At 50.9% G+C, this 12,500-nt stretch overlaps 1 protein-coding gene across 1 annotated transcript in view; it reads left to right on the plus strand.

Moving 5' to 3' along the window:
• The window catches only part of cacng2a (calcium channel, voltage-dependent, gamma subunit 2a), a gene marked incomplete at both ends in the record, with an annotated part of 44,415 nt that overhangs the window by 25,838 nt on the left and 6,077 nt on the right, over nt 1-12,500 (plus strand). The window contains one exon of the mRNA XM_080524112.1: nt 3,798-3,881. Within this exon, the coding sequence (XP_080380238.1) occupies nt 3,798-3,881 (84 nt within the window). The remainder of the gene's footprint in view (nt 1-3,797; nt 3,882-12,500) is intronic.

Here is a 12,500-nt window from a genome sequence, read left to right on the forward strand (position 1 = left end):
GGCAGTGCGGTAATAGGGACAGTAATTGCAGATTTCAAATTAGTTGGAGAAAAGTCGAGGGGGGGGGGGTGGTAATTGAACGCTCCCAATTATCTTGAATAATCCCTCAGTAATCTCTCCCTGTGAATGGAAACTGTGTGGAAAGAAAATGCGTCGGAAGTCAAAGATAACAATTAAAATTAAAAAATCACAATTTATTCAGCCGTAATCTTCCCTATTGTATCTGGTCGCTCCCTGGGCTTTATGGGTCTGTCCAATGCTCCTTTCTATCAGTCGGACAGTGAGAAAGACTGAGAGAGAGTGTGCATGTGTGTGTGTGTGTGTGTGTGTGTGTGTGTGTGTGTGTGTGTGTGTGTGTGTGTGTGTGTGTGTGTGTGTGTGTGAGAGAGAGAGAGAGGCTAGTTTCAGTGTGAGGAGAGCCACAGCCGACTTAAACTAACAGAAACTCTGAGGCACCAAGGCTAAGAATCCTCTATCTACTCCGTCAGAAGGCAGAGAGAAAAAAGGGAGTCCTTCTCTCACTCATGCTTGAGGAGATAACCATAAGGCAAGGGTGTTTATGGCTTCAATAGCATTGGAGAAATCCTCTAAATACTATATCTCCATGTGATTCTTAACATAAGAAGTGAACCCCAACCTTAGAATGATAAAACTATTTTTCAGATTGAATACACTGGCTTAATTCCGACACGTCCCGAATGCTGACCCCTTTACATGTGAGCAGAGAAAACCTCTGTGATGAAAAGCTTTCTTTACAAACAGAGTAAACAATGCAACAGTGTCAGAGAACCCCCCCCCCCCCCGCCGTGGAATTTCCTCATGACGGTGCAGTCATGGAGACAGAGTCGGTCTCCAGGGACAGAAAATGGGGGCGCATCGACCGGGGGAAGAAAAAAAAACTCATTCAGGGCTAGACCGGGAGCCTCTGGAAGGTGGGCGACTGTAAATCTACACCCACCTCTACTTGCCCTTGCCTCCCCCATCCTCCCTCCCTCCTTCGCTCCCTCCCGCCTCCTCTGCTCTCCATTCCACTCCACTCCTGAGTAGATCTCACTCTGTCTCGGGTCTCCGGCAATTAAGTGCTTTACGGATGAGTTGGACAGAGGGGAACAGGAGGGGGGGGGGGGACCAGGGGGAGACAAGAGGGGATGTGGGGTTAGCCTAGAGCTCATTTCCACTGCGGGGGGGCATGGTGGTCAGTGGCCATTTGGCTGATTGAGTGAGTCCAGAGGTAACCCCCCAAACCCCCCCCCCCACCCCCCACCCCCCCACCCCCCCCACCCCCGCTACCCCAGCAGGGAGAAGGCGGATGGGCCTCAGTGATAGGTCAGTCCCTGTAGGAGAGTCTGGATGACCTGTTTTAGCTTTTAATGATAGCAGCTTTACAAACGATTATCACATGATTAATACGCCCAGCAGAGAGGGCGAGCCCCCGCTACAGTGCTTACACTACCTCGACACTTCTAAATTACATCCAATGACAAGGGATATGTACTGAGGTTATAGGCTACTGTACCACCTCTCCTAATACTGGGTCACCTGCGATTGAGGGGAACCTTCTGGAGTCAGACGACCTTGTGTAAACCATCGAAAATAGAATGTTCTTTATCCATGGTGTAAACCCCCTGAATGACCAAGCACACACCGGAGTCTCTGGCACCAGCTCTCCCTCCAGGTGTGGGGCCCCATGCCACTGTTCAGAGTGACCAGAGGGGTAGTCACCCCTTCTCTCTCCCCCTGCCCCCCCCCCCCTTAGTCTCATGCTCTTGAGGGAAGGTCTCCGAAATGAAAATGCCATTATAAAACATTAACCAGCGTGCTGAGTTTACATGTCTTACAAGAAAAGGCCTGTTTGGAGCGGTTAAGTGTCACATAAATCTTTGAGCACACTAATTGAAGTGGTTTCCCCAATAGGCTACTCTCCGCAGCTGTTATTACAAATCGCACCACTGTGGGACAGCCAGCTGCAAAAGCCGAATCTGCTTTGCGATGTTGTCGAGACACACATGTGGAGCTCTGGGGGGATGCCGCTGTGTGTTGAACGCTACACGTTTGTTCTCTGTTGGGAGTGTGCCATGTCAATCACCACACATCACCACAAGTCGTATTTTTTAAGGAAATGAAATGTGTTTCAAGTGAAAGCTATCCATCGGAATATTTCTTCTTCCAATCCATGTTATTGAGGAGGTCCAGTTGTTGTGGTATTAGGGTCATAACTGAGGGGGCTTGGTGTGTCTGAGTGTTTTTACAAGGTGCAGCTCACCATCACAATGACTCAATGACTCAAGTGACTCACAATGAACAATGACTCAAGTGTGACAACAACCCAATCAGATACACCCCCCCACCCACCTCGTCTTCCCTTCCCTGTCCACCTTCTCTCTGTTCCTTGCCCTTCCTCACTCCCTCTCTCTCTCTCTCTCCCTCCCCCTCTCTCTCTCTCTCTCTCTCTCTCTCTCTCTCTCTCTCTCTCTCTCTTTCTCCCCCATACATCCCTCCCTCTCTTCTGTTAATTGCCGCAGCGCTTGTTGATGGAAATCAATGAGTGTTTTTTGATTATGGGCCAGAGCTGAGGAAGGTGAGCGAGAAGGAGTGGACACACACACACACAGTCAGCACTTTGGACCCTGTCCACTGAGGATTAGTGTGTGTTTCACACCGAGGTTCCCACACTCACCGACCTCCACTGCTGCAAAGTCCAGCCCAGGAAGAAACTCCCATCCGGCTTCTTCAAAAACTCTTGGTTAAAAAGAAAAAGTCAATGACATTGGAAAAATTCTAATTCTATTCTATCTTCTATCCTCCCCTGAAAACGTAAAAGTTATCTCCGTTAGCTCCTTCCTATCGGACCGCCTGCTCCCTAGCCGTCCGTAATCCCTGCCAAACACGCTATGCACAGGAGGGAGCGCCGTGGTGGGTCTGTTTGATAGATCTCTCCTCAGATGCCTTCCCCTCTGATATCCCAGCGGTCACCGGGGGGTCTTCCCATCATACGTGTGGTCCATTCACAAAACGAGGACCCCACCCGCTGCTCCCTTCCTGCCTCCCTGCCAAAGTCTCCCAAGCAACACCTGGCACCTCACTAACAAACACCTGTTCACGTAATTAGAGGGACACTGAAGGGAGAAGGGAGATGAGGAAGTTAATGAGACGGTAATCTGGCCCAATCGCACGGCCCTGCCGTCAGCTTCCTCATCGCAGCAGCAGCAGGCCGCAGTAATGGCCGCCGTATGGGGGCGCCTCCTACGCGGCCACGGCGACCTTCACTGACCCCCGTCGACGGGGCTGGAGCCTGTGGCATCACAGGACAGGACGGAGGGAGGAGGGAGGTGGTGGGATGACGAGTTAGGAGGAAGTGGGCGGGCAGGCGGTCGTGCAGGCAGGCTGCTTCCTGGATTGACCGAGTGGCTGGGGCGTCCGCCAAATGAACGAGCATTAGGAGATGAGGTTCCCGTTGCACAGCAGTTGGAGCCGCTCCAGGTCTCACCAGCTGCGCCTCTCTTGTTTACAAGCCGCCACCTGCTGCTGGAGAGGCCTGGCGCTGAGGCCTCCATCCTGGAGAGCATCCTCAGGCTCGCATGAGCTCCATGGCCAGGCCAGGGCTTGCGCTACCTGAGTTAGGGAGACCCATCCGTCTGTTCAATTCTATTGTAATTTTTTCCTAACACCACCATGTGTATATAACGCTTACTAACTCATGTCCAAGGGTTGGTGGCATAGTATTTTGCGTTGCCATGTTGTGTTTTTTTTTGTGTCCACTTTTCTGACCCAGTGTTTTCCTCTTGTTTCCCCAACAGGAAACTATAAAGGGATGTGTAAAACGATAGACCACTTTCCGGAGGACACGGATTACGAAGCGGACCCCTCTGAGTACTTTTTACGTGAGTCTCCTCTTCTTTGGGTTTCACGTTTGTGCAGTCGTGTCGTGCAGCACTGTGACCACACTGTGAAAACATTATAACTCCTCTGGGTTTGCTTATCTGCTCGAAAATGGTTATTGATATAAGGTGACTAAAAGTCAGGTGATATCGAATAAAGCCTTTTGTTTAGGTGACATTTGTTCCGATATTTCGGGCGACACTTTATTGTAACTGTATATCTTTTTTGCACATTGTTGTGATGTTATTGAAAACACACAGTTCAAATAACAATATTTCTTATTTGAATCTTCACTCAACCTCAACGAGCCCACACAAAATTGCCCTGCCTCCCCCCAACACCCGCCTCAGACTTTAACACAGTACCAGTGTGTGTTGCCAACCCTGCGTGTTATCACTGTCTCTAGACTGTCTCCTGCGTCGAGAGGATGTCTGGCCAGGCACCTCTGCTGTTCTGTTTTTACTGCCTTTTGGTAACGTACCGTACAGTATTACAGTCGTCTGTGTACCCTGTAAACACCACACATTGATTTCCTCTCTCTTTTCCTCTGTGCGAGCACGGCATGGACACCAGTGTCAGACGAGCCCTTGTGTTAATCCTAACATCACAACAATGATTTTTACAGTGACAGTGCGAGCGGGCGGTGAATGCAAAGAGATGGCTCGACGCATTCTCTATTTCATTGGGTCATTTTGATCCTTGAACAACGACATGGAACAGGACAGAGTATACTGTATACAATCCTACAAAATCAGTCAGAAAGTCATAACGATACAAATTCAATACAGTCATGACAATATAAAAAAGGGATAAATTTAAAAAACTCATACAGTGAAACTAATTCGATAGGATTACCACCAACAAACTCTAAAGGAGGTTTCTTTGGTCCAACTGGTACACATTTGTGACAGCAGCTGGTGAAAGGGGGAACAAGTCTGCAACCAATCAAAATGTTCAGACTTTTATTCTGAAAAATGTCAATAAATGTCAACGTTGTTGAAAATCAATGACACACTCGCTAGTCAAGCCAAAACATTGCAATGCAATGGATTCGGTGAGTAATCCCCACTACTCTACACTAACTAGGTAGTAGTGGGTCATGGTAGCAAGTGTGCCATGGATTAAAAATGTTCTGAATAAAAGTCTGAACGTTTAGTCGGTTGCCGACTTGTTCCCGCTTTCACCAGCTGCTTTCACATAAGGGGGTTTCTTTGGTCCAACACATTTGAGAGAACAGTTTTGTTACTGTATGCATCACCCTCCTCCTCCCCCTCCCCCTCCCCCCTCCCCCTCCCCCTCCCCCCTCCCTGCGATGCCAAACTGGAAGTCTGAATGTGTTCGTCTCCTCGTCTCCGTCGGCACGTACAGCGATGGAGGCCCTGCTCTGAGAGACTGAGCGTGCCAGTGCTGGAGATTAAGCCCAGCCAATTAGGCTGTGTTTGACTTAGCGCTCTGAGCGTTTGTGCTCGTCCGTATGTGCCAGAGCGGACGGTTATGATAACAGCTCTGGTCATGTTTCGAACCACGCTGGAGCCTTAACGAAGGCGGAGCGGCCGCTAATGAAACCGGATCAGCCTTAACCCAGCGTTCCTCTTGTTGGAAATGACAGGGGATCGCAGGGACGACAAGGCCACAATGCGGACAATGCGGACCATGCGGGCATGTGTGTGTGTGTGTGTGTGTGTGTGCGCGTGTGTGTGTGTGTTAACTACTTCCCGCTCTGTGATTGGACGAGAAGGCCGCAGTGCTCCCAGTGGCTTGCCAATTAGGACACTCACATCCATAAATATTTCAGCCTCCTTCCTATATAGGTCAGGCCTCTCTCTATCACTCTCTCTCTCTCTTTCCTTGTCTCTCCCTCTCCCCTCACACCCGTACGGCATGTCTCTGTAGTTTTCTGTGTGAAAGTGAGCCTTGATTCAGGGCACTGTATGTTAGTGTGTGTGTGTGTGTGTGTGTGTGTGTGTATGTGCGCGCGCGTGCATGTGTGTGTGTGTGTGTGTGTGAGAGTGAGAGAGAGAAAGAGAGAGGGGGGCAAGATGGGGTCATGAGAGGCACTGTCCTAGACCATGAATAAAGTGTGTGTGTGTGTGTGTGTGTGTGTGTGTGTGTGTGTGTGTGCGCGTGTGTCAAAGCTTTAGTATCTACCTTCTCTGCTTTACCACAGCAACGGCGGTCTGGTTCCGTGCAGGTAACGTATTTGTACATCCGCCCTATTTCACTTTAGCGGACACACACCTGGTATTTACATAATGCAGTGTTGCACAGGGCCTCTGGAGGGAGGCTGGAGGGTGGGAGGGACTGGCAGCTGCTCCCATTCCGAGGGGAGGAGAGAGAGAGAGTGTTACGCAATAGCGGTGATGTCATCTCAGGTGAAAACCCAAACGACGTCAGGTCGGTGGGAGTTCACGCTCCGACGGAAGGGGACACACACCTGTGATGTCGTTAGAAGCGTGACAACGTTGCACTTGAGCACCTGCTAGCCTGGCCTAGCATACAGTATTGCACTTGTCTCGTAGGGGAGGGAATCACACAAAGAACAGATATACTTGTGCATGCACAAGCCATTCTTTCAGATGTGTACTTTCACACAGGCAGCACTCCCCCACACATGAACTCATACCCACATTGGCACATCGGCACTCACACACACATGCACTCACACACACGCACATACACACACACACACACACACACATGTACACACTTTTGCACACACTCACACACACACACACATACAGTATATGCACGCACTCGCACACACAGACACAGACACACACAGACACACACACACAGACACACACACATATATACACACACATATACACCCACATATCAGTAGCAGGCTGTTTTGCAGTAGTGTCTGAGAGTCCTCAGCTCTCCCAATAGCATGGCGGTTCACACATCCACACACAGTTATATAACACAGCTGAGGCACTAAAGCGCCAGTGGGTTTTTACATCCTGCCGTGTCGGAGCTCCCATCATCCACTGCTCTACTGGGCGCTAAGCAGCTGAGAGAGAAAGAAAGAGAGAGAGAGAGAGAGAGAGGCAGAGAGAGAGAAAGAGAGAAAGAGAGAGAGAGAGAGGGAGTAACAGAAAACGCCCAGTTATGCAAGCTACAGTATGTACTAACACAGGATGAACTGGAATACCCACATATATTAGAGATCACAAGATGGAAAAAAAGGGGAGAGAAAGGAAGAAAGAGATAAAGGGAAAGAAAGGGACAGACAGACAGACAAATGGACAGACAGACAAACGGACGGACAGACAGACAGACAGACAGACGGATGGACGGACAGACGGACGGACGGACAGACAGACGGATAGACAGACAGACGGATAGAGAAGAGACAGAAAGAGAATGAAAGATAATGAGCTCTGTTGCGGAGGTGTGTGTTGTGTTGTGTTGTGCTGTGGTGACATTGTTGGTAGGGGCAGAGGCCTGTCCTTGTTGGAGGATCATAGACAGCCGTGCCCTAGGGCATCACTGCGGTCACAGAGGCGGCCGTGGGTGTGTGTGTGTGTGTGAGTGTGTGTGTGTTTGGCGGGGGAGGTTGGGGCGGGTGGGAGTTTGGACTCTGTCCGGATCCCCCAGACACACACACACACACACACACACACACACACTGTACACCAATATCAGCCTCAGTGCTGTGTCGCCCGATAAAATCAATCGGTCTGGGACAGGATACACAGGGGGGGGGCAAGCGTGTAGGGCAGCAGGGGTGGGGGGGCGGCTGAGATCAGTGGTGGTGACCCAGCATGGGGAGCTAGCTCCAGCACCACCACCAGCGTTCATAGTGAGTGACAGGCTTGAAGCGGGTCCGTCAGAGTTGTGTTGTGTGGGCCTAGTATTACACGGCTCTCTCTCCATGTGTGAATGTACCGAGGGAGGAGGTAGGCTAGTTGAGATGTCACGGCGTACAGTAGCTGGAACGGCCGGTGGGCCAGGCGACAACTATGGAGTCCATCGACAGATACATAAACACACACGGGCCAATAAATGAAAAAGCAATCATGGTTGTGCCCTGGTTGACCGAGTCAGGGCTACTGTAGCCCTCTAACGACACATCTCATTAACACAGGCAATATTGAAGCGTCTCAGCGTATAAACACAGAAGTGAGAGAATGGGTCTCGTAAACACAACATAGGGAGGCAATTTACGGGACAAAACAATTCTGTTTGGGTGGATATGGACTATCTGGGAGACGATGGTTTATGCACACTCGTTGCTGTATTTATGTCATCTCTGTGTGTGTGTGTGTGTGTGTGTGTGTGTGTGTGTGTGTGAGTGTGTGTGTGTGTGTGTGTGTGTGTGTGTGTGTGTGTGTGAGTGTGTGTGTGTGTGTGTGTGTGTGTGTGTGTGTGTGTGTGTGTGTGTGTGTGCATGCGTGCGTGTTTGTGTGCGTGTGCTGTAAATTCAAATTCAACACTGAATGCTCACGCTTACACAGATGTAGCGGTTTATCTAATTTTTTTCTAAGTTCAAGCGCACTTCAAACAAGGTTTGTGCTCTGTTAACAGACACAGAATAGGAGGCAGAGTACTGTTTTTTTTTACCAGGTGCTGTGTTCTCTGTGAGTTATTGCACTAGCTGTGTTTTCGATTAGACTGTTGTGTACTATACTGTGCTCCCTGTAGGTGACACAAAGCACGATTCCGCTGGCCTTGTCTTTAGAGAAACTAGGCCTGTGCTGTTTTTTTGGACTGGAAGCAGGTTACCTACCCATTGTTTGCTTATGCTAAGCTAGGTTAACATACCGCATTGGGTTTCTGCTGTGGGTGTGCCTGTGTTAAGCTAAGCTAACCTAACCCAGAGAAGGGCACAGGGCTGTCATGCAGACGGGCAGGCCTGATCTATGGGGACATCAGCAGTGGAGTGGAGGGTAATTACAGTAATTGAAATGTGGTCTGCGGGGGGAGCTTTAATTGTCGGAGCTAGGCTGTCATGTGAAGTGACTTCAATGTGAGGGGATTCTTTTACACAGTGCTCCAGTGACCCGTCTGTGTGTGCACTGTGTGTCTGTGTGTGTGTGTGTGTGTGTGTGTGTGTGTGTGTGTGTGTGTGTGTCTGTGTCTGTATGTGTGTGTGTGCATGTGTGTGTGTGTGTGTGTGTGTGTGTGTCTGTGTCTGTATGTGTGTGTGTGTGTGTGTGTGTGTGTCTGTGTGTGTGTGTGTGTGTGTGTGTGTGTGTGTGTGTGTGTGTGTCTGTATGTGTGTGTGTGTGTGTGTGTGTGTGTGTGTGTGTGTGAGCCCTGTGTTGATGTGGGATCAGGCTGTGCGATATGTTATATTCCCCACCTGGAGAGGGGAAACAGCTACGCGAGACTGCTCTTCGTGGACTTCAGCTCCGCCTTCAACACCATCCTTCCAGACAGGCTAGTGACCAAACTACTAGACCTGGGTCTATCACACTCTATATGTGCGTAGATCAAGGACTTCCTGACCGACCGCCCCCAGAGGGTGCGGGTGGGCCCCCACACCTCCACAGCCCTCAGCCTCAGCACTGGGTCACCCCAGGGCTGCGTGCTAAGCCCCATCCTCTACAACCTCTACACCCACGACTTCACCCCCATCCACCCCAGCAACTACATCGTAAAGTTTGCAGACGACACCACCGTGGTGGGATGTATCTCGGGGGGGGACGAGGCGGCGTACAGGGATGAGGTAGAGCAACTGAGCAAGCTGTGCAAGGTTAACAACCTGCTGCTAAACAAGTCAAAGACCCAGGAATTCATCGTAGACTTCAGGAGGAAAAAGTCCGAGATCCAGCCCCTGCTCATCGACGGAGAGAGCGTGGAGATAGTCTCAACCCTCCGATTCCTGGGACACAACATGCGGGATGACCTGGCCTGGAAGGACAACACTAAAGGCACCATCAAGAGGGCACAACAGCGGCTATACACCCTGAGATGCCTCAGGAAACAACACAACAAGCAGGAGATACTGGTGGCCTTCTACCACGGCGCAGTGGAGAGCATCCTCACCTTCGGCATCTCCAACTGGTTCCACAGCTGCACAACAGCGGAGAGAAACGAGCTACAGAGAGTCGTGAGAACAGCACAGAAGATCACCGGCGCCCCCCTCCCCTCTCTGGAGGAGCTGTACAAAACACGCTGTCTCAGGAGGGCCTCCAAGATCTCCAAGGACCCGACCCACCCTGGGCACGTACACTTTGTCAAGCTGCCCTCGAACAGGAGGTACAGGACCCCGGCCGCTAAGACAAACAGACTGAAGGACTGCTTCTACCACAGGGCCGTCAAGGCCCTGAACACAGAAAAGGCCTAAGTTCTGGGCCCAGGACAGTCCGGACGGATTGTATGGCAGCTAGTGCTGAGGCACAAACATGTACATTTTCAAGCCTGCAAACTGGGACACTTTAAAATAATGTGAAAAAATACTTTTTGTGCAATATGACAACCCTAGTTGACTATCTGTGCAGTATAGTACAGTGGATTGTGTACATAGCCTTTATTGATGTAAACCAGCTCCTTACCTTCTTGTGATTTTATGCATCTATGCTTTTTCTAAAATGTGTTTTCTTTTTCCTTTCCTAACACCAGGGGAGCCACCCCTCCTAAATTTCGTTGTTTGGTACCTGTACTGTAGCAATGACAAATAAAGTCCATTCCATTCCATATGACAGAGCGGTATTCAAGGAGCGAATGTTATGGTTACGAGTAGAGTAGCGGGAGGCAGTCTATGTAGCACAGGCGTGAGTGCATGCGTGTGTGTGTGTGTGTGTGTGTGTGTGTGTGTGTTTGTGTGCGTGCGTGCGTGCGTGCGTGCATGCGTGTTTATGTGTGTGTGAATGTGTGTGTGAATGTGTGTGCGTGATGGGTCAGTGGACAGGAGTATTGAGGAGGAGGAGAGGCAGGGTGGGGCTGGATTAATAAGCGTTTGTAGTATTAAATCAATGTGCCTGGGAGCTGAGGCACCTGATTAGCATGACCCTGTCCTGCACATCAGCACATTCAGGGCTGGGGGAGGCTGATTAAGAGCCAATGCTAATTTCCTCTCACAACACTGTCAATGAGAGAGAGAGAGAGTAGAGAGAGAGAGAGAGAGATAGAGAGTAGAGAGAGAGAGAGAGAGAGAGAGAGAGAGAGAGAGAGAGAGAGAGAGAGAGAGAGAGAGTAGAGAGAGTGAGACAGAGTGAGGGAGAAGGTTCAAAGAGTTGCCTTTGTCAAAAGAACTGTGCATATATTTTGTGTGTGAGTGTGCGTTCGTGTGTGTGTGTGTGTGTGTGCATGTGTGCGTGCATGTGAGTGCGTGTGCGTGTGCGTGCGTGTGCGTGCATGGATTGATATTCTAATGCTTGGAGCTGTAAGGCAATATGACATGGAAATGAGATGAGTGATGCTCAGCGTAAATTGGTGTTATGTGGTGCTAATGTCAGCCAGGGATCACTCGGAGGCACTCTGAGTCACTGTGAAGCTGCGTTCGGTCGGTTTGGCATGACACGGGATCTGCGCGCGTGTGTGTGTGTAGTGATTTCTTTTCCCGCTCTGAATATACAGAAACGACGTCTTAGGTCGAACGGTAGAATGAAGTATTCATATTCTGTTGGGTCGCCCTGCTGTGTTAAAGTCATGTTTTTTTATACGATCAGGGTCAGTAGTCATCGTAAGTGTATGTGCAGAAGTATCAGTGCCCGGGCCGGGCCCAGCCAGCCAGCCAGCCAGCCGGGCTAAGCTGTAGTGGTGCCAATCAATACAGCACACATCATCCCCTCTCGCCCCGCGTCTCTGTGGGCAGGCTGGCACGCACGCTGGCACTCGCAGACAGGACAGCAGGGCAGGGCAGCTTTAACGAGCCTCGATCAGTCACCGCCGCTGCTCTCCCGTCCTAAAATGAGCAGTGACAGGCAGGGGGGGGAGGGGGGGGCGCCACGCTGTGTACTACTGAATGATGCAGAGTTCTGTGACTGGGCTAGCAGGAGACACGAGAGGCCTGTGTGTGTGTGTGTCCGACTCGTGCTCTCTGCCGACTCTGATTTGGGCCATTTATTTTTGAGACAAGAGAGAGGGGTGAGGGGCAGGGGGGGTTGCGGGGAGGAGGAGAGGGCTGTTGGGCGGGGGGGGGGGGGGGGGTTGGGGGGGGGGGGATATGCAGAGAGGCTCCCAAATGGGTCCCTGGTGGCACGCCGACAGCGTGGTGGGCTGGAGGGGGGAGGGGGAGGGGGGCGAAGGGGGACCGCAACCCCCCCGGAGCCGCTTTGTGGTTGCGACCTCGACCCGAATCAAAACGGTGACCTCGTGGCTAATCGCAGGGCTCCCGTGCGCATCCCTGATTAGCGCTCCGCCTTTCATGTGCGCCGCGGAGAGGACTTCAGAAACACAAGGCGCCACCGAGGTCGCCGCTGTCTTTGGCTATTAGCAGGGAGGTCAACGCTTTCATTTGGACAGGGTCATTGTTTTCTACCGCCTCAAGCGAGATTGACAGCTTTGATGGCACGGGAGAGTCCCCGCAGCTCCTTCTATATATGTATATATGCCATTTAGCTGACGCTTTGATCCGAAGCGACTTACATTGCGGTGAGTGCATACATTTTCAGTATATATGGTCCCAGCGGGAATCGAACCCACATCGAACTCTCTGAGCCACAGAGGCC

The sequence above is a fragment of the Nansenia antarctica genome (genome assembly GCF_963989245.1).
Source record: "Nansenia antarctica genome assembly, chromosome: 2".
NCBI lineage: Eukaryota > Metazoa > Chordata > Actinopteri > Argentiniformes > Microstomatidae > Nansenia > Nansenia antarctica.